Source organism: Neovison vison, chromosome 1 (assembly GCF_020171115.1).
Source record: "Neovison vison isolate M4711 chromosome 1, ASM_NN_V1, whole genome shotgun sequence".
NCBI classification, from domain to species: domain Eukaryota; kingdom Metazoa; phylum Chordata; class Mammalia; order Carnivora; family Mustelidae; genus Neogale; species Neogale vison.
The window spans coordinates 138,887,154-138,908,964 of NC_058091.1; the positions used below are offsets into that span (position 1 = coordinate 138,887,154).

Sequence of the window (21,811 nt, forward strand, 5' to 3'; positions counted from 1 at the left end):
TAGGATTAAAAGTTGCTTTTATTGTAAAATATGTTGGGGGGGTGGGGAGAAGGATCTTCTGCACAGTTAGCTTCCCATCTGCTGTCTGAGTGAGGCCCCCGATCAGGCCCTGCTGAGTTCCTGTGTTGGTTTTGCCGGGAGAACCTCACCAGTACCTTCCCCCTGGACCTCCAGTCCCGTGCTGAGGGCCGGAGAGAGTGGGCCGGAGGGAGGCAGAGGGAAGGGGAACCCTCCCTGGCCATGCACCTGTGCCCCCCACGTGCACGCGCCCCCGCGGGAACACACGCACGCACGCACGCACGTGCGCACCGCGGACAGCTCCCTGCCCCGCAGAACTTCTCTGGGAAAGCGGCGGAAGTCAGCGCCCGGTGGAGGCTTCTGTGTGGCTGGAAAAGGCAGGTGCTCGGAAGCCACAATTCGTTTCTACCAGGACGCCCCAGAGCCTGCGCGGGGAGGGAGGGGGGTGGCCTGCCCTGGCCGTCCCTCTCCACCCCCCAACCTGCCACTGTCACTGCCAGACACTCCCGGAAAAGCAAGTGCACCCATCTCCTGCGCACCACCGGCTGTAACTCTAATGACAAGGTTAGAACAGAAACCTAAAGAGGGTAACATGTAAATACTGTGTTATTTAGCCTACAGTACAGTAATCTGGATACAAATGATAAGGGAGAGCCGAATTTCCTTTCCCCACACTGCCTCTACTTGCCTACATTAGACCGGCCTTCAATGCAAATCTTAACCTCCTGAGGAATTAGAGAAGGCTTAGGAAGAGTCAAAGGTGGCTCGTCTTCTGACTTCTCCAGTTTGCGGGTCTCCGGAGCCGACCACCTCCTCTTCCTCGTTGCCGTGGGCTTGCTGGGTTCTGTTTTGGTGAGCAAGGGCGCTGCGGGCAATCCTATTTTCTCCGGAAACTTGAGTTCGCCATTCTCAGACAGCATCTGGGCACTTCCCTGGTTGATGCCGTTCTCCTGCTCGGCGTACCTGTGTCTGCTGCCTGCCAGGATGTCGGTCTTTGAATGCTTCAGCAGGACGCTGGCGGGATCCACGGGCGGGCCCTTTTTAACAGAGCCGTTCTTCAGGTTCTTGAGGGTCAGCGAGATGCAGACATCCCCAACTGAGAGTTTGGAACACGGCAGATCAAAGAGCTGGCTGGTTCTCTCCGGGCAGCAGGATGACCAGCCCTGTCCAAACACAAAAAAAGGGTACTCTACCAAAACCTCCACGCTGACCTGTGGAAACAGTGAGAGATAGGGAAAAGGACGGTGAAGACATTTTCTTCTTGTTTTAGGTCATACACACCCACGCGTGTGTGAGCCAGATTTGGGGGGATGCGAGAAGACTTAGCTCTTCCTCCTCACCCACCAATATAAGCCTCATCCACCAACACACACAATTGAGGCTCTTAATTATAGACCACGTATGGGTGTCGGTTAGGCGCCAGTAAAAGCCCCTTTAGTGTTCAAAATATTATATTATTTTATTTTATTTTTTAAGATTTTATTTATTTGTCAGAAAGAGTGAGCACAGGCAGACAGAGTGGCAGGCAGAGGCAGAGGAAGAAGCAGACTCCCCGCTGAGCAAGGAGCCCGATGTGGGACTCGATCCCAGGACGCTGGGATCATGACCTGAGCCGAAGGCAGCTGTTTAACCAACTTAGCCACCCAGGTGTCCCTCAAAATATTATTTTATTAAGTATCAGCTTTCTAGTTGGCCTCCTTTAGAACAGATGGATGGGCCCCCAAGGATGCGGAACAGGTACTTAGGGTTCAGCACTCAGCAAATCTCTGTTGGTGACTGGAGCTCAAGATACAGTCCTGCACTTTATCTGCTCACTGGGTAAACACCATTCTCATGTATAACGGGGCTAATTAGAGTGAACTTGTATCCAGGCTCCCGTAGGCAGTGCTTACCTGTTTATCATTGTATCCCTTGCTCCAAAAAGGGACCCTGGCACATGGTTGAAGCTTCATATTTATTGGATAATGAGTGTGTACTCAGGAACTGAGGGGAGCAGAACCACTGAAGGCTGGAGTAAAGAGGAAGAGCTTTCCTGGGACCCCGAAGGCTGGGCAGCATGTGGAGAGGTTTGAGGAGGGGACAGTGTTGGTAGAGGGTAAAATTTAGGACACAGAGGGCTCATGGACTTGGCCCATCCAAGGTCAAGTACCAGGTACTCGAATGAGCCTGTGCACTGGTTTGAAGACAGATATCTAAAGTGGGGGAAGCTCAGTATCCTCTCAAGAGTTTGCTGTTTTCTCTACCACCATGTGCCATGTGCACACTGTGCTAAGGAAATAAACTGAAAATCCAATCCTAAAGTAGTTCACAATCAGGTGGGCAAATGGGCACGTGAACATAACTGCGGATCAACGTGGTGAGTAGGGTTATAATACCTGAATACCGGAGGCCAGTTTGAAGACGAGGTGACTAAGGAAGTCTTCCCGGGTAAGAATACACTGTGCTAAGTTTTGAAACACTGGGGGGCGGAGTACAGGTGTGGATGCAAGGAGAAGACACTCCTGGAAGTAGGGATAGGTGAGCAAAGGCAGGGAGATAGTGTCCAGTGAAAATCCTACTGTTACCATTAAACCAGGCTGAAAGGCACTTGAGGTTCAAACAGTTTAATTTTCATAGAAATTCATTATCTTTGACTTTATGCTATATTAAAAAAGAAAAAAAAAACAATGAAGTAGGTTCAAAGAGTCAGCTTCCAATAGCTTTTCTCAGGGTGGTACACTAGATAGTCTGGAACACTCTTCTCACTGAGGACAACTAAATACTCTGAACAAAAACCAAGCAAACAAAAACTAAGGGAAAAATGTAAAACATGATTTTTTTTTTATGGGCATTAGACAGAAAATAAGATAATGAAAAACCACCCGGTAAGGCTCAGAAAAGGGTGATGGTTGAGAGATTTAAACCTATTTTCCCCCGAGGGCATCTGCACATTCCAAATTTGAGCAGTTTCAAAACCAAGTAGACCTCTGGTAATTTCCAGGGGATGGGAGAGGGGGACAGTAGGGAATGAAATTCAGGGTCTACCCTTCTGGTGTGCTAAGGCAGGCTGCTTTCTGGTGAGCACCACTCTTTTGGGCTGTGACCCCCAAGTGCTGAGTGCTGTACTCTAGGAGTAAGGTGAACCAGAAGTAGATAGGCCCTCTCAAGGTCTGAAGCTCAGATTTTGATCATCTTAGCCCCTAAAATTGGGTTAAGGTCATGAATTATTTCCACAGTTTTTCAAATAAAAGACACTCAATTAAAAAAGAGGGACAAAGTCCATGAACAGACCAGAGGACATGAATAAAAAACCAATAGAAACAACAGATAATAGAAACAGACCCAAAGCCCGGGGGTGGGGGTCTTCTAAAGTAGAGGTATCAGACACAGATTTTAAAATGACCTATGTTTATAATATTAAAGGAGGTTAAAGACAAGCTTGAGAATTTTGGTAGAGAACTAGAATCTGTTTTCAAAAGATCATGGAAATTTTAGAATAAAGAAACATACATTCACTAAAATCAGGAGAACACAATGGATTTTCCAACAGAATAAATGTGGTTCATGACAGAACTGGTGAAGTGGATTCCTTAGTTGCTGCTTTAGAAGAAACTATACAGAATGAGACATAGAGACCAAAAAAAAAAAAAAAAAAAAAATTAACACAGAGGCGAGGTGAGAGACAGAGAAGACACCTTGAGAAGACCTAACAGACACGTAAATTGAATCATACCAGGAGGAGAAGGAGATAATGGGGCAGAATGAATATTTTTGAGGAGATAATAGCTTGGAATTTTCCACAATTGGTATAAGACAATAATCTGCAGATTTAAGAAGGCCTAACCCCCAAGCAGGAAAAAGAAAAAGAAGTTCTTACCCCAGCAGGGCACGGTTTAACTGCTACAAACCAAAGACAGGAAAAGAAAATTCCTGAAGTCTCCAGAATAAAATATACATTACTTCCAAATAGACAACAATTAAATTCATAGTTGACTTCTCACTAAAAAGAAAGGAACTGTTTTCGGAATCATGTGCCTTTTCACCTGTATCAAAACTCGCACTGAACAATGAGTTCTGGGTTGCAAAAGAAGATTTGTTTTTCCCACTTGTCTAAGTCTTTGTCTATGAGCTAAACGAAACCAAAAGCAAGAAGTCTGTCCGTATTCAAGCGGAGATCAGAGAAGCCCAACCATAAGAAGTGTGGGCTGACTGACAGCGACAACTGTGGGTTGAACAAAAGTTCTTTGTAAAGGGGTTATTTTGAAGATTGTGATTCCCACTTTGGAGGAGCTAAGGTGATCGGCAGTGGAAGGACTCCCATGTGAAATCCCTTAAATAAAAATGTACTGACTTAAAAAAATGGAACCGTTTTGTCTAGAAGACAATGGGGTATCTTTAAAACACTCAAGAAAAAGACTTGCCAATCAAGTCTTTGGTCAAAAGGAGCCTTCAGGAAGGAAGGCAAAATAAATTTTTCAGACAAACAGTAATTAAGAGAATTCACCACTAATAGATATGCACTAAAGAAAATACTACTGAGTATTCCTTATATAGAGAAAAAAAATCAATCTAGATGGAAGTTTGTAGATGCAGGAAGGAACAAGGAACAATGAAAATGGTAGATGTAGGTAAATCAAAATAATATTGACTATATATAATAATATTAAAAATGTTTTGTTGAATTTTATATGCAGGCACACATACACAAACACAGAAGTAATTAAAATATCATCCCCCCAAACCATAAAAAGTAGTAAATTTCCATGTGATATGCACTGTGGCTTTCTATTTTACCTACTTTATCTTTTTTGGTAACGATGATTGGTTTAGTTGTACACACACTTCTTGAATGATATATTTTATTTGTTTCATAAAAGTCATAAGTATTTTTAGAGGGAACAACTAGAGTGGATATTGAAGTTTACTACTCTAGTGCGTGTGTAAACGTGAGCCCATATAAATTGCGTATTTTCAGGGGGAAATTGTTCTGGGCTATTTTAACAACATAAAGAGAGCTAAACATTTTTGAGAGTCTACCACCTGTCAAACATTTAGGTACAAACTCCCCAAAAAGTATTTTGTTTATGCTCACACCAGATTAGTGAATAAAAAGTACTGGTGTTCCAATTTTACAAATAAGGAACTACAGTCTCAGAGAGATTAAGTCACTTGCCTAACATCCTAACGATGAGCTGATGGAATAGTGATTTAATCCCAGTCTTTGGCCCCCCCAAAACCCATTTTCTTTCCCTTTGATCCTATCTCTGCCCCTGTGAACAGAGATATTACAATGCCATAAAAGAGATGAATTTAACATTTCTACTACCCCCACCAGTGAGAAATGTTAGCTGAAATAAGTAAGATCCAATGGCACAAGCTCATCGCTTTATTTCATGGTTCAGCAAATCGTGGAATAGTGTTTGCCTTGTACCCTACTCATACAATTCTAATCTCCTTACATAATGGGTGAGGAGGCTGATATTTAATTACAGAACTACATTATATCACACACACAAATGTATTTGCATTTTTGTATGTACGAAGATACCTACAAGTTACAGTGTCAGATGGGTATGCCCAGCCAATTCTAAGTGGGAGGACCATAAATCCAGTCTCAAACCCCTTAGAGCACTAACATCATATGCCATGCAGAAGGAACGTATCCTACTTCAAGTGGGGATTGTTTAGTTGCAATTGAAAGCCACAGAAACAGAGTTCTCAAGTGTAAAGACCTCCTAAGAATCCACTTGCCTATCCCCACTTAACACTGGTCAGAGGTAGTGTGATGTCTGTAACACTACAAACCCTACTTCTAAACACACTGGCCTCTAGTATGCTTTGCATTTTCCCGCGTGATCCCCTGTACTCGGGTAGAGTCTGTCTCCTTGCCGACACCTGCTAATGGTCAAGTTCTTGATGTGTGAGCCCTATTGTATGAACTCCTCCGAGTGGCCAACATTTCAAGCTCTGAATGTCACATTTACTGTATCCTTGTAGACAAATCTAACTGAAAACGTCCACACGTTACCAAGTATCTGTAGATAGATATTTAAGATGAAGTATCTCCAAGGCCTTTATGAGAAGTAACATTACTGATCACTCGGAAAGCTATGCTGGAGACGTATATGCTTCCCATTAGACGGATCACAATCTTGGGGGGGGCACTTTGAAAGCCCCTTATTACTCTTTTATCTCAACACTCCCAAGACAAGTCTTAGAATTAAATGTTGTAATGTGGTCTGTAGCTTGAAGAGCCTACCTAAAAATTCATGAAAGTGACAAGGCGAGAAAAGAGTATTTGAGCCGTGGACTAAAAAGAGCTGATAATAATAGAATTTATTTTTAACCTGGTTAGGTTGGGGGAAGATCTTCTCCACCATTTCAAAGGCTTGCTTTGGGTCCCTTCCTCCTAAATTCTAGCTTTGTCTCCTTCCAGAGAAGCTCTGCTGTCCAGGGAAAGGCACCACATCACACATTCTCAGCTGGGTCTATGCAAATTAGGAGCAAAAGACTATTCAGCTGATCTGATTGTTGTAAGCAATAGGCAGGATAGCTCTGGCCGAATGTTATTTTTGTTCTAATTGCTTACCCTCGCTAATATTTATCCTCACTAATATTTTTCTCCTCCCTAATTATGTAGACTGAATTATCTACATAATGCATTTTGGGGGTCTGCATTTATGTGACCTCAAATGAGTTTTTTCCTCTTTCTTTGGTGGAAGTCAAACTCTTACCGCACACATCTCAAATAAGCCCACTAATGTCTTCACAACAAATCTATTTTTATTTCATAATTGGGTCTGTCAGGAGGACACAAACCTTCTTAAAGGTTAACTGATCATTAACAGTTAATGAAGAAATCACACCGAGGGTTTTTCGGTGGGAATATAGATGGTTAGGTTGATCTCCTTGGAATTCCCTTGGCGAGGAGCATTACCTACCTCAAAAACCCTGTCCTGTTTTGGAGATGAAACAAAGAAGGTGGGATTTTGTGACATGAGGTTATTTGAAACCAGAATGTTCAGTCTGTGAACTGCTTGAATCTGAAGCCCACATGGGTCGTCCCCAGGGTGTCAGGAACTTCAAGATATTATTGATTGAGTATACATGCTCCAGGGTTTACGGTTTTAGCGATGTTCAATACGTAGTCCTGAGTACCTGCTAAGTGTTTGGGACTAGAAAAGAGTACCTCTGGTTGAAGATCCAGTTCTTGCCTTCCATGGGGGAGACAGAACATGCGCACGAAGCAAGTAACTTCACAAGGGCAGAGTTGGACAATGGCAGCCACGTTATCTGATGACATCCACTAGGGTGTCTACTGGCAACTCATACTTCACGTGTTCCGGATAGCCCTTCCGGTATGCCCTTGCTCTGGTGTACTGGTGCCTGCTTGCTCTTCTTCATCTCCATGAAGGGCATCCCCACTCTTCCAGGAGTTTGGGTCAAGGTGCTGGGAATCATACTTTACTCAGCTCTTTCTCACCCCGCACATCTCCAAATTATAAGCAAATCCTGTTGGTCCCATCTTCCAAATGTATCTAGAATGAGACCATTTCTTCCTGCCTCCACCACCACTTTCCTGGCCAAGCCAGCTGCCCACTGGGAGAAAAAGCCGCCACGAACAAGACAATATGGTCTGCATACCGTCCTGCCACCACTCCCTGCACTGTAGTGACCCTGATCTCCTCGTTGAACTCTGAAAGACAGGAGACTCCGGGTCTGTGCATCTGCTGTTTCCTCCATCTGGGATCCTTCCTGCCCTGTGTACTGCTGCCTCCCATTCCCCTTTCCAGAGAGAGCCTCACAGGCCACCACCCTATTTAAAGTAATGACCCTCCATCCCCAATATTCCTATCCTCTCTAGGCTGCTTTATTTTTTCCCCATGGCACTTATTATATTTGCTTATGTATTTGTTTGTGTCACCTCTTTCCCCAAACTCCCCCAAGGCTCTATGCTCCACGAGGGTGCAGATATTGCCTGTTTTGCTCGTTGTTCTCTCACCAGAGTGCAGAATACTTCCTGGAGTGTACTAGGTGCTCAGTAAACATCTGAAAGCATAACCAGTTCTGTGTTCGCTTTCCCTATGTAAGAACACTGCAATGGCACGAATGGCCAACAGAGGTCAATGTTTAGACACCAGAAGGCTCTGCCTGTCCTTGTTTCTTTTCACCAACTGGGACTAAATTGGACTTCCTGTCCTCCCCAGGGAGAAGAGCGGAGCCTTCCCTGGGTCTGTCTCACCCCTGAACAGGCAGCTTTCTGGGCTGAGTGACAGCTGCCTCAATTCATCTTGATTTCACCGAATCACACTGTAGATGCTTTCTCTCCACTCCTGAGTTCCCTTTTGCTCTTTCGGATGTGCCAATAATCATTAATTCATTTGAGATCATGCTGGGGTTCAAAGAGCCTCTGATGAAACCCCAAGGAAAATACATTCGGGAGGGCAGTGCCATATAAAACCCAAGCATGTTACATAACTTCTGGCTGCTCAACACGGCCCTTTTTTTTTTTTTTTTCCCTGAGCCATAAATACATTCTTTTCCAAACACTTTGAGCAGTCTGCAGGATGAAATGTGAGCATGAACAGCCTTTGTCCTATGTCAGCTTGAGGCCCCTCTGCCTTTCATCTTTGGATGCCTTGTAGCCAGCACCTCTCCTTTTTAGGGGCGGGTCACCTCCCGTCCTTTTCCACCCTTTCCTGCCCTCCTCCTGCTGCGGCAGGCACACCCGTTAGCTCACGGCTGCTTCTCTGAGAAATCTGCCCACCCCTCCTTCTCTCCAGCAAACCTCCCCAGCACCGACCCCCCGCAAATCACCTCCTTTAAAACGATCACATCCAATTTCTATGCAGGATGAAAGCACCAAGACAGAGAGGCAACACATCCTCGCTTCTGGGCTGATGATTATTTATTCAATGTCACTTTCCTGGTCTGGCTGATGACTGGCTTTTAAGATCATTTTTAGCTCTTCTGTGTATAAGCTTAATAAAATTCTCTTAACTACTTAGTCAACAACTACCATATCTGAGCACTGTATACGTATCTACATATTTATGCTTTTGCATATATATTTCAATCTTAGATTGGTGCTGTGTCTATATACACACATATGTACATATCACCAAAAACAAGATATAAAGAAAACAAAACGTCTGTTGTTTAAATATGTCTCCCCTTTCCTCCACGAGAATCCCTGCTTTCACGAATGTGAAGGGCATCTCTTTTACAAACCATTTCTGCTTGATACTGTCCCAAATGTACAAATTCTGTCCCTCCCCGGGATCAGGGAGATGGCTCAGAAGCCAGGCTTCAGTCGACATGGCTGGCTTTTGGTGAAATTATTAAGTTGGGAATTGCCAACTTGGTCTACAAGTGAAATACTTGATCCTGTTTTAACAGGAGGAAAACAACAACAACAAAAAAAGCCCATCTGCTTTCCTTGAAGGCCAGTGTGCATGACTATGTTCTCAACACGGAGCAAAGATGACCGGGATAAGCGAGAGACCCATTTACGCCAGTGTTTAAAAGATCATTAATAAAAACAGTCACAACTCTTCAGTTGAGTGTAAGAGTATCTGGGAGCATTCTATTTAAAACATTTAATCACGTTAAATGCGAAAACCTGACTCAGTCGTTGGCGGAAGCATTTCAGGGTTGTTCGGTAAACCCACACCCTGGCTCAGAGACGCCCCCGAACACAAATCCCAAATGACACGTTGGGTTCTCCTCATATGCTGCAGGCTGGCTCCCAGAGCCTACACCGCAGGGAGACCCCATTACGATCTGACTCAACAGGTGGCTGGAGCAGCTCTCAGGCACACCGAATTCTCTCCCACCTGCCTTCCTCTTTTAGGGTCCTAAACGGTGTGCCTTCGGAAAACAATGTATTAGTCTCTGCTAAAAAGAAATGAGCGATCAAAGCCACTAAGAGACAGGGAGGAACCTTAAATGCATATGGCCAAGTAAAAGGAGCCAGTCTGAAAAGGCTACCTAGTGGGTCATCCCAGCGATAGAACATTCTGGAAAAGGCAGAGCTACAGAGACGAGAACAGATGAGTGGCTGGGTTTCCCAGACTCTGGGGGTGGGGGTGGGGATGGGCAGGAAGCATAGGTGAAACGGAGATTTTTAGGGCAATGAAGCTACTCTGAATGATACAGCGGTGTATAGATGACATGGTGCGTTTGTTGCCATGTCTCTACGCCACAGCACGGAGAATGAGCCTTAACATAATTTATGGTAAAATCACCTATCGGCCCTGGCTGATGCGTTGTCACACACACACACTATAAATATGCACGACTTTAACAACAGGGGAACCTCCGTGTCTGGGAATCCCTCTACTTTCTGCTCGTTGTGTTTTCTTTTTTAAACTTAAAACTATTTTAAACAATAAAGTCTATTAGTTAAAAACCAGCTATAACCAACAATGAGAGTCTGCTTCCCTAATACATGTAAGGACGGCCCCCCCCCTTGGGGGGCGTGTCTATCACACATGGGCTAAAAAAGAGCCTTTTTCTTTTTCTTTCCTTTCCTTTTTTTTTTTTGGAGGGGTACACAAGCGCATCAACAGAAATGTGCTCTGATACCATTTCTTTCTGTTGGAGGCTTATCACCGACTGCTGGACCACAGCCCCAGCGCTGGGCTTTCGCACACAGGGGAGGTCACTACCTATTTTTTGATACATTTGGATTCATTCCCACCAAGCCCCGCATGTGAAATGCTGGCAAGTCAGTTTGCCTTGGCTGCTAAGGGACCATGCAGACTTCTGTGCTGCTCGCATGAGGTTTGGCTATTTTTAGGCATCAGCTAATCCATTAAAGCATAATGTTGCCACTGATGAGTCATAGAACCCAGCAGTCGAATTAGAAAGAGAGGCATGAAAGAAAAGCCGTCGGCCAACGTGCAGGAAGCACATCATTGTAACACACTGTACTAGTGTGTCTGCACACACGCACACACACATGCACACACATGCACCCTCCCCCCGCCCCCCACCCCCCCACCCGCTCAGCTACAAAAGGTAAATGGCACCGAATATGAGCCAACCTCCAAGGAGGTAAAAGGAAGCAGTCACCTTGGGAGGATCTGGGAAGTGAGAGACAGGAGCTCGCCAGTGAGGAAAGTCACAGTCCAAGGAAAGTGTCACCCCAGAGCACTTTGCAAATAAAATTTACTACCATGCTACTGAGTAAGTTTTGCATACTCCTGAGCAAAGCTGAGCCTGGGGAGCAGGAGACAGAGGGATGGGGAGGCTGCTCACAGGTGGTGCGTGTTTGCTGGTTGGAAGTGGAGGGGGTGGCATCCTGGGCAGAGGCTTGCCCAGGGGGCGCCTGGCAGAGGAAAGGCGCATGGAACCTCTATTCTGGGGGCTCTTACTGACGGGGATGGCAGGGCCGCCAGTGCACTCCTCCAGGCCAGCACACGCTCCAAGAGATACAGCAGGTGTCTGTACAACTGGCTTACAGGAGGGCGTTTAGCTCTTCCTGGAGAAATAGCGGTGTGGGTGCTCTGGAACTCCATCCTTTTTTCTGGACTTTTCTGGACTGCCTCTCCTTTCATAAATTCTTTTTTAGACCATGAAGCCTTCTATTTATTTTTTCAGAATCTAACATTTCTCCCTCTCTCTTTTTAGAGATTTACTTCTGTTAGAGAGAGTGAGAGCGCAAATGGGAAGGGCAGAGGGAGAGAGACTCCAGCAGATGCTGTGCTGAGCGGGGTACCAGATGTGGGGCTCGATCTCATGACCCTGAGAGCCCGACATGAGCCAAAACCAAGAGTCCACGGCTTAACTGACTATGTCGCCCAGACGCCCCTAACCTTTCTCTTCGCAGGGCTAAAGCCACCTAAATGGAAGCAGGGAAGGTCACTGATGCTGTCAGGGGCTTACAGATGCTACATACTGACTGCTCCGCTTCCTCTAGACACATTTTCTTCAATCCTTACAACAACCCTCATTCTTCCCACTACGTCAGAGGACCGGAAGGCTGAGGTAGTTTGTGCAATCAATGCAGAATGTGTGCACTAATTTGCACACAATTTGCACAAGGTTCCAGTGCTCGGGAGGGATGGGAGAGAGATTCAACTTCGGTATTTTTAGCTCCAAGTCCTGCATTTTCTTCACCAGCTCACTTGCTGCCCACTCCAGCAGAGAGGACGCCCTGTCCTCCTGCTCAGCCCCACTGGCTCCCACTGGACTTGCTGCAGACTCACAGACCCAATCTGTATGGTTGGGAGAAGAAAAATCCATCGGATTATACTTGGGAGGGAGGCCCCAAGGGAAGGGATTCTGTGGTCCATCAGGGCTTTCAGCTGGAATCACTGAGCATTCGGGAAGCAGGGAGGCAGGCTCCCCTCCCTAGGGTGGAAGGTGCTCCCTACCCCACAGCAAAAGAGGACAGAGATGCAGCATGGCCAGAAAGAGGGGTCCAGTGGCGCAGTTGGTGGAAACCCATCACACCTGGAATTCTTCGCTCCCCCATAGCTGCGGGCCGGAGGGCCGGGTGCAGAGACTTCACCTGCACAGAAGAACACTGCAGCGGGAACGGCCACGCCACGGGGACAGGGACGGCTCCACGACAGCACTTTTCTCCCACACTGTCTCCTCCGGAGCTCCAGCTGAAGACACACCGGAGGCGTCTTTCCACAATAACAGTGAGGAGTTCAGCTCCTTAAAATAGTCACCAAAACGAAAACCCCCTCCGTTTTACGCTTCGGTTTTTGGTTAGCAAAAGCTGGTGGTTTCTACAAGCTCTGTTCTGCGAGGCAGAGAAGCCTGGGACTCCAAAAATGGAGGGGGGCTGCGAGAAATCTGGTATAAGGAATCATTCGCCTGTTTCAAGGATGAGAAAAACGGCAACTGGGGGAGGGAAAAACGACCTGTCTTGCAGCCCACCAGAGCCCAGGCTGGTGGTCTCCCCCACCCCCACCCCCCACCGCCCCGGGCCAGGCTGCGTCCCACAGGGATGGGCTGGGTTTCCTGAGGTCACGCACATCCCCGCGGCTCTCCTTCCATGTGGGAATCCCAAGCCTGGAGTCACAAAGCCATCCAGCTCCCGTGTCGGAAACCATCCCTTCTCCCACCACTCCCCCCAACAATTTTGTGATTTTGCTAATTAAGTGAAACAATTGGCACATCCCTAAATCTCCCCGTGGGTGTGAGTGTCAGTGATTTCTAACGAGTTGAGAAGACATGGCTGATGCTCCAGGCTAGAGTAGAAAACTTCTGCGCACCACACTGGCGAGGGAGGCAACCCTGCAACCCTGGGCTGGGAACATAAATTAAATCCAGATATCAGCTCTCTGGCTCCCTTCCTCCTCCCCCCTCCCCCCACCTCGCTTTCTCTCTGATTCTCCCGTCATCCTCATCCTGTCACTTGTGGCGACCACAGCTGGTGGAGTATCTGAGCTGTGATGATGTCAGCCTGTTTCTGATAGGCTTCTGGGGAAAGCGACAAATCGTTGGCCGCGTCGGGGCCTTGTACTTTTTGTCTCTCTAGCTCAAAACCCAAGCCACCTTTTCAGTAGGTGGCAACCGTCCCTAGCATGCAGGACCCCCACGCGGGGCCGCCCACAGACCTGCAAAAGGGCCGCGACAAAGATTCTACCTTCTAATTTGCACCTTGGTGGTCGGCAGAGACTCAAGGTCTGGCCGCCGGAAGGAAATGAGACTTCCCAGGGAAGCCGAGGGCTTTATCATTCAGGCACAGGGAGCTGCCTGCTTTCCAGAATGCTGGGTCCGTCTGCCGCCTCCAAGGGCCTGGGAAGCTCACATCCACGAGGCTACCAGGGTCTTGGAGATATTGCCCACAGCCAGAGCTGTTCTTGATTCTCGGGGTGAAAGGAGGTGTGTGGGTAAGGAACCAGCAGCTCTCCAAACTGACCCCTCTTCCTGTGCCTGCTGCCCGGTCACAGTACCGCTTGAAGGGTTGATGGTGCTATGAAAAAAATGCACTTTCTTTCTTGTTCATTTTCCAGGCTTCACCTGGAGTCTGTTAGGAGACAACTCTGCTGAAGACAAGTCATTTTTCTTCTCCCCGTGACCACCTCCAACCCCTGCAGGCAGGGGGGGAGTGAGTGGCCCCTACGGACGGGCAGTGAGTTCAAAATAAAGATGCCACTTAAGAAAAAAAAATCTGGATTTTTGCTTTAAAAAAAAAAAAATTGAACTTTGAGAAATCTTTCTTGGATCTTACCAAAGACTGTAAGCCTATGGTGACCCTGCACTGGAAAAAAAGACATCTTTGGAGGCCAAGAGCTCTTGGCAGTGCTGACCCTCTGACATTGTGTAAGACCCCACATCTGGTCATTCACAAGCACTTCTGGAAAAAGCTGCGAAATCCCCCCTTCCCTGCAACTTGATCTCTTAAAAATGTACTCAAACAGTTCAAACCGTTAAACTGGTTTTTCTTCTGTTTTGTTTTCCCAAACATCAGCTACAGCCTGACCGTTCTCAACTCAAAGCTGAAGGAGGTGCCATCACTTGGGGGTTTTTTGAAGTCCTCCATGCAAACATTCCCAGGACAGTGGAATTCAGGGCCTGATGGCCGGGAAGGCCAAACCTGTTTGTCTCCAAGCCACCTGGATGGGGAAAGTGCTGTTTTCTACAAAGGAGCTGGGGAACAGAAGTATTCAAGTGATTTAACAGACTGTAAAAGAGAGGACCGAGGGAAATTAACAAGAGTTAATAATACTTCCAGGCTTTAACATAACCGACCTTGACTCCATCTTACCCTTTGGGGTTCCTATTTACTACATGCACAGGAGATCACCTGGGATGTCCAGAAGATGTTGACCATGCCCTTGATTTTCTACATTCTGATGCTTTGACATCTTGGAGCCTTGCTGACTGGAGGGACTGCCTCTTTTGAGGCTAGCATCACACGCACACCAAACACGCAGCCCCTCTCCTCCAATGGGCTCTCACCTCTGGGCCACTGTCCATCTGCCCTCATCACCCCATGCCCAGGTACCAGACACCCAGGGGCAGCCCCTAGGTCCTCAGAGCTCCCGAGAAATTGTTCATGACAGTTAATCCTCAGCCTGATTACCCCAGGTCGCTCAGTCCTTCCCCTGGAAACCATCATACAGGCTCCTGGCCATGTTCCCTCCTGGTTCCCTCTGTCTTCTGAGTGACCCCGGTGCTTCCCCGTGCGGCCCTGCTTGGTACGCCCCGTCTTTTTGTGATCTGAGTATAAAAGGCTACCTTTTAAATGGCAGCTGTGTTCTCCTCGGTGGGCCTTACAACCGCTAAATGATAACAGCATCTACATTTTGAAACACACATGTTGGAACGGGACATGGTGACTGTTCCATCTAATGTCCCCACCTGACCAGCACTGTCTCTTTCCTGACAGGTAAAATGGGCACAATGACCCTAAGAAGGGCCCTGAGCCCTGCACTGTTTCTCCATCAAAGTTCCTCATCTAAACCATAGAATGAAATAGAGAATATTCTATACCACAGAATTAGAATTATTAGAATTATGTTAAACCATAGAATAAATATATATATATATATATAGCTGTCTTGAGTGGTGATTTTCTGACTCCTACGGAGGACGGTCCCTTACCAGCTTCAGTCTACAGGAGCAGGGAAGTGAATTCATTACAAACAGCAGATGCCTTGGGGCACTGGGGTTAAGCCTCTCTCACAGAACCCCGCTGGGAAAGAGGACGGGTCTACTCTCTGGGTAGAAAACCCTGAATTCTCCCCATAGCACATTCGGGTCTACCTCTTAGAAGACACTCTGGCCAGGAGAAGGTGATGGTGGCATGGTGGGTGCCCCTACCTGGGCGAGGGCGGGGCCGGTGAGCGTTACCTGTGCTCGGTGCTCCCCGACGGCAAACTGGATCACAGCGACGCCGGGGTGGTGGCTGTCCTCGATTCTCTCCACCGTGCTGGAGTCGATCTTCAGATCGCTGCTGATCTCCGCGCTCTGGATGAAGTCTTCCGTCTTCAGGTCCTCCACCTTCTTCAGCTCCCCGTTGGCCAGCTGGATGATGGAGCCTTTCATGAAGTAGGGGGGCAGCGTGGGGGGTGCCGCGGCGGGGGACGCTACCGACTGCACCACGGGCAGGTGGATCTGGGCCTGCACCATGGCGGGGTAGGCGGCCTGCGTGACCAGGGCCTCCGGGCTGAAGTTCTCGTTCTTGGGAAGGGTGGTGGTGACGAACGTGTGAGGCATGGCCGCGAACTGGGGCGACGACGTGGCTATCGCGGGGGCCGCTCCCGAGCCCTCCACGTCCGCGCTGCCCACCGGGATGAGCAGCGGCTGCGTGCCGGGGATCACCAGGTGCTGGGGCAGGCTGCCGGCGTACGTGATCGCTTGCTGCTGGCCGCTCAGGTAGCCGATGACCGGCGCCTGCGTCCCCGCGTAGAAGGCGGTGGCTGGCAGTCCCACCGGGAGGGGCTCTGAAGCGCTGTGCGGGGTCTGGATGACCGTGTGGGGGGACAGCGTGGCCACGGCGGCGGCCTTCACGCCTTCGGGGCCCAGAGCCTGTTGAGGGGACAGCGCGTAGGACCGGTGCGCGGGCTTCCCCAGGTGCAGGCCGCTTTTGTCGTTGAGGGTGGAGGGAGAAGCCTCCCGGTGCGCCACCTGCTGCACCTCTAGGTCGGTGGCGGGGGTGTTGCTGGTGGGCAGGACCATCACAGAGGCCCGGACCCCCGCGGAGTCCCGGCCGCCGTAGTCGGCGGCGCTGGGGTGGACCACCACGTGCCTGGACTCGTACGGGTGAGGAAGGGACTTGCCGGCCTTCACCAGGCCCAGGTCGGCCGAGCTGGGGGCCCCGTACCTCCGGCCCTTCTCCACCTCCCCATTCAGGAGCTCCTTGGCCTGCATGGCCTGCTGCAGCCGGCCGCTCTCGGCTTTCTTGGCGGCCTCGCGGGGCACGAAGTGGCTGCCGGAGTCGGTGTATTGCACTACGACCTGGGGGGAGGGCCCCAGGGTGAGCGTGTGTGGGATCATCGTCTGGTGCGGGTGGAGGTGGACGGGGATGGCCGGAGGGGAGGCCGTGCGCCCGGCGCTCTGCGGAGAGCTGGAGATGTGGACGTACTGGTTCTGCTGGGTGGGTGGAGGGGACCCCGGGGTGATGAGCCCCGGCGTCCTGCCCAGGTGCTGCTGCTGCTGCTCAGCCTTGTGTCCTGAGGCTTGGCTCAGACTGCCCATGTTGGCCAGCAGAGTGGAATAGGCCTCCAGCTGGGAGCGCTGGGATGGAGTGGTGGCCCCCGCGGCAGAGGCCACGGCACTGGTGACGGGGCTGGCTGTCGGGGAGATCAGCTGTGAAGGGATGAACCCGGTGTAGGGCCCACTGTACTGGGAGGACCCGATGAACTGGAAGGTGTGTGGCAGGTGGGCGTACTGCACGGGGGACACGGGCGTCCCCGACTGCGGGGGAGGGTACGCCGCGGGCAGCGTGCTGGTCGCCGGGACAGACCTGGGCGCGCTGGGCGGGGAGTAGTCCAGCCCCGTGGACAGCGCTTTGTGTAAACCTATTCCCTGTTGTAAACCCAGCTCCGCGGAAGTCCCTGCCGGGCCGTGCCGGCCACCCCCATGGGTGCGGCCCCCGGGGTTGCCCGGGAGCCATGCCACGGCCTCCGCCCGGTGGTTGTCGCTCGGCGGCGGGACCGCCTTCTCCTCGGAAGGCCGGCTGGTGGCGGGGATCTCGCGCTTCTTGGGAGGCAGGCATTCGTTGCTCCGCTCTTGGTTGGATTTCATTTTTCGCCGTCCCCCCTCCACGGTGACTGTTTCACTGTCTGGCTGGCTCTGGTTTTAGTCTGATACATGGAAAGTCACATTTGATTTCTGTAGGGGATCCAGGCTCTTCATGAGGAATCATCTCCCCGTGGGTGCTATCGGCCCACAGCAGCTCTGGAATCTGGGAAAAAGGAAGAGGATGGGGACAAGGGAAAGAGACAAGGCAGGAGGAAGGGAAGAGGGAAAAGGAAATCAAAATATCAGACTGAGACTAGGCTTCTGGCTTCATAATGAATTCCCCAAACCTGATGAGAGCCCCAACCTGAAAGCACATAAAACACTCCCTGTGCTAGACAGCAGGTCAGGAAGATGAGGAACATCCCAGGGGAGACAAAACCTTAAAGCAGATGCTGCTTCTTTTAATTTTTTTTTTTTTAATTTTTTAAAAAGTAGGCTTCAGCCTAGCGTGGAGACCAACACTGGGCTTGAACTCTTGACCCTGAAATCAAGAGTCAGATGCTGAACTGACCTAGTCAGCCAGGTGCCCCACAGCAGATTCCTTTTTATGGCATTAACCACTCCCCTAAGACTGTCTGCATTTCCTAAGACCTGTTTCTCAACATACCCTCTCTCCCTTTTTAAAATTTTTTTCTTAGAGGGTAGATGATTTATTTCTTAAATTTCCTTTTCAGAAACACTGGTCTCTTCCTCACCTCTTCGTTCCTTTGCCGGAAAATCAAATGAAGCCCACAGGGAGAGTGACATCAGGGAGAGTCAGCCTCCTATGCACGTGCTGGGAAGGAGCAGTGAGGAGTGGGGGTCCCGAGCAGTCTCCGGGCATAAGGTCTGAAGCCTCATCTACTGGAACTACTACTCAAAGGTTCTGCCTGACTCTAGGTCCATACTCGATCCACAACCATTCCCTGTTCCCTAACACACACACACACACACACACACACACACAATACACATGCCAACTCAGCAGCGGGAGCCAAAAATAATCTTGTGCTCTACAAGTTTCCAAAGAATTCCCAGTACAGCTACTCATATGGTAACAGAAAGCCAAAAGAAATCTGCGAGACAGTTAAAAACTGAACATGGTTATGGTTAAAAACAAGACTAAGAACGCACTAAGAGGGTGGATGGATTGAAGGGTCTTTCACATCCTTCCTTCCTTCCTTCCTTTATTTATTTATTTCCAGGTAGTCTCTGAGTTTTCTCTTCACTCTGACCTCCTCTCCTTCTCCTTGGAAAGGGCCAGCCCACCATTAATCTTAGAGATGAAACCTCTTTCAGATCAATCAGACCCATGGGCTTAATCCTGATCTATAAATCAATAGTGGCTCAGGAGTGAGGTGTTATGGACACACATCTCAGTCTCTCAGCGACCACTGCACATGGATGCCCACTGGCATCCACGGCACCAAGAGGGCTAGTTAGCAGCAGGTGTGAGTGCCCCCTCTAGGAATAGCTGCAGACAGGACCACCCCTATGTGCTGGGATCTGGAAAGCCGTGGCATGGGCATTAGGCTTTGGGAATTCCAGGCCCTGGGGGGTTTTAGCATCTCCCCTACCCAGATGCTCTATTTTTACAATCTGATTTTAAAGCAAACACAACAAGGTAGCTTGTTGTGGTACCTGATCTTTGTCAACGCCCATGCGATGGTGACATGCCGACTGTAACACGGTCTCCTTCCTCTCCTCTGCCTGCACCAACTTCTCCCCCCTCTCTCCCGGGGAGCTCCACTCCCCCACCCTAATCTGCAACTTTTGTTTTGGTCCGTGATTTAGTGATCCTTGCTGCTCGTGCTCCAGCATCATCATGAAACATCACCACGAAAGGGGCGATGGCACCAAAGGAAGTCCCCATCCTTAATGGTAGTGACCCAGGTATATATGAGGCGGAAGTATATAAATCTGGCTTCTCAATGTCAAAGCTCATTTCAGTACCAACAGGATTTGTCAGGGGACAAGAGAGGCACTTTAGAGACTGGGATGGAGGGACACCTGGCTTGCTCAGTCTGCCTTTGGCTCAGGTCATGATCCTGGGGCCCTGGGATCGAGTCCCACACTGGGCTCCCTGCTCAGTGGGGAGCCTGCTGCTCCCTCTGCCTCCCCCCACCACTCGTGCTCTCTCTTTTTCCATCTTTGTCTCAAATAATTAATTAAAATCTTAAAAAAAAATAAAGATTGGAATGGAAACAAAAAAAGGGAAGACATCTAGGATGTTAATGCTGGAGAAATAACTGTGTTGAAAGAGTAATGTTAATTATTTGCCCTCCCGAACTAGGGCTTTTAGAAGTCCAAAATAACTGTTCTGTGCCGCCTTCTTTTATAAACAGTGCAGCACATAATTTACACACAGTATCTGCAAATCAATCAGGATGACAGTGCTGTTTTCTCTCTCTCTCTCTCTCTCTTTTGTATAGTGGTAAGTACTATTTTTTAAAGACTTATTTATATATTTTAGAGAAAGAGGGAGAGTGCACGCGTGCGTGAGCAGGGTGAGGGGCAGAGGAGACAGAAGCCTCAAGCGGACTCCCCACTGAGGGCGGAGCCTGCCACAGGCCTCGATCTCACCACCCTGAGATTCTGACCCGAGCTGAAATCAAGAGTCAGAGGCTTAACCAACTGAGCTACCCAGGCGCCCCAGTGCTATTTTCAAAATAATGACAGAACAAAATTAAACTACAGAATTGTAAAAAAAAAAAAAATCAGTGGCCCCTTCTGGCTGCTTAAAATGTACTGACAATGATCTTTTATCTTTAGATTTCAAGAGTCACTTAAGAAACAATTGTATAAGCTCCCACATTCCCAGACCAACTAGCAAAGAAAAGTCATTTAGGAGATCTGCTCAAAGCAAATCATTCCCTGCGCCCCCTGCTGGTTCCACGTCAGCACTGCTCCAATAAAACCCCACAGGATTTCATTAGGGATGTTCATCCAAGAGTGATATGTCAGAATCCAAAATGAGAACATTTGCATATAGTAGGCCCAGCCAGTAAGGGAATAGGTTAATTAGCCCAAGGCAGCTCGAGGCAAGAAAAAGCAGCAGCATAAAAGTCCTTTCAAAGCCAAGCAAAATGTCAAACACATTCAGAAGAGGTCCATTAGCAATGCAAATGTAAAATTGCTTGTACAACCAAATGCACAATATACAAAACTAGAAAACCCCTCTGAAGGTACTTTTTAAAGAACCCAGCTTTAGTGAATCTGAAAAGGAATGCTGACTGGGTTCTCAGTAGTGCCCTGGTTTATTTATCGTGCTTATTTGAGACACACTGGCTTAGCTAGCCCTCAAGGTCTCTGTAGAGCCTCCAGGGCTTGTCTTCTGCTAATGGACCACTAAGACCTATTGGCCTTAATGCACAGATTCAAATTTATTCTTCTGAAAAGCCATCCATTGATGAACATCTTTTCCAGATAATACTAATGATAAATCCAGGATCCAGAGATAAACACAGGCGCTGGAACACCTAGGGCCAGACTGAGAAAAAGTCCAATCTATCCTCCCTCTCCATGTAGAAGGACCACTTACCCAGTGCAGCTTGGAGGAGACGGGGGGCTCTAATGCTGGGGTCATGTGTCCTTTCTCTATGCTCACCGGCTCTATACTATCTCAGTCTCCCATCAGGGAGAAGCACTGTGAGGGGAGGGATTGAGTCGCTGTATTTTCAGAGGACCACCAGAGGGCGCCACAGTTTGCCACCAAGTCCCTGGAAGGCTGTGGGACTGGTTGTCACGGCACTGAAAGAATGGAGAGGTGTATTTTGAAGGTGGAAGAACACATAAGGGGGAAAAGGAAGGGAGAGGAAAAGAGATACAAAAAAAGAGAAGAAGAAAAAAGGAGAGTAGGATTTTTGCTTTCACGGTCTCTTTCTAGCTGTAGACAAATGGCTTCCTCATTTCCTCACTTCCTAATGGACACTTCATGGTGTCCTTAATTTACCTTCTTGGGGCTGAAACACACCCGCGGCTCACCCCGACCCCTGGATGCTCACTTATGGATGCACAACGGAAAGATTTCTCCCAAACATGGGGCCACACGCTATTTTATAGATGCTACCAAAGAACCACACATGCGGACCCCTTGTGCAAGCATTATCATTAAGAAGATACT

General features: G+C 48.7%; 1 protein-coding gene and 1 non-coding gene across 4 annotated transcripts in view; both read right to left on the reverse strand.

Moving 5' to 3' along the window:
* Positions 1–21,811, reverse strand: part of ATXN1 (ataxin 1) — a 317,212-nt gene continuing 295,401 nt past the window's right edge. For 2 of the 3 annotated variants that reach the window (XM_044259362.1, XM_044259353.1), the window contains 2 exons: positions 15,817–17,872; positions 1–1,229 (listed from right to left, as the gene is read on the reverse strand). In XM_044259362.1, coding sequence (XP_044115297.1) covers positions 699–1,229; positions 15,817–17,712 — 2,427 coding nt within the window. In that variant the 5' untranslated portion in view covers positions 17,713–17,872 and the 3' untranslated portion in view covers positions 1–698. Of the gene's footprint in view, positions 1,230–15,816; positions 17,873–21,229; positions 21,296–21,811 lie in introns of those variants that run through there. The other variant, XM_044259371.1, reaches the window with a different exon arrangement.
* Positions 4,026–4,151, reverse strand: LOC122898317. The gene has a single exon (XR_006382984.1). It is a non-coding gene; the product is annotated as a small nucleolar RNA SNORA40 (small nucleolar RNA).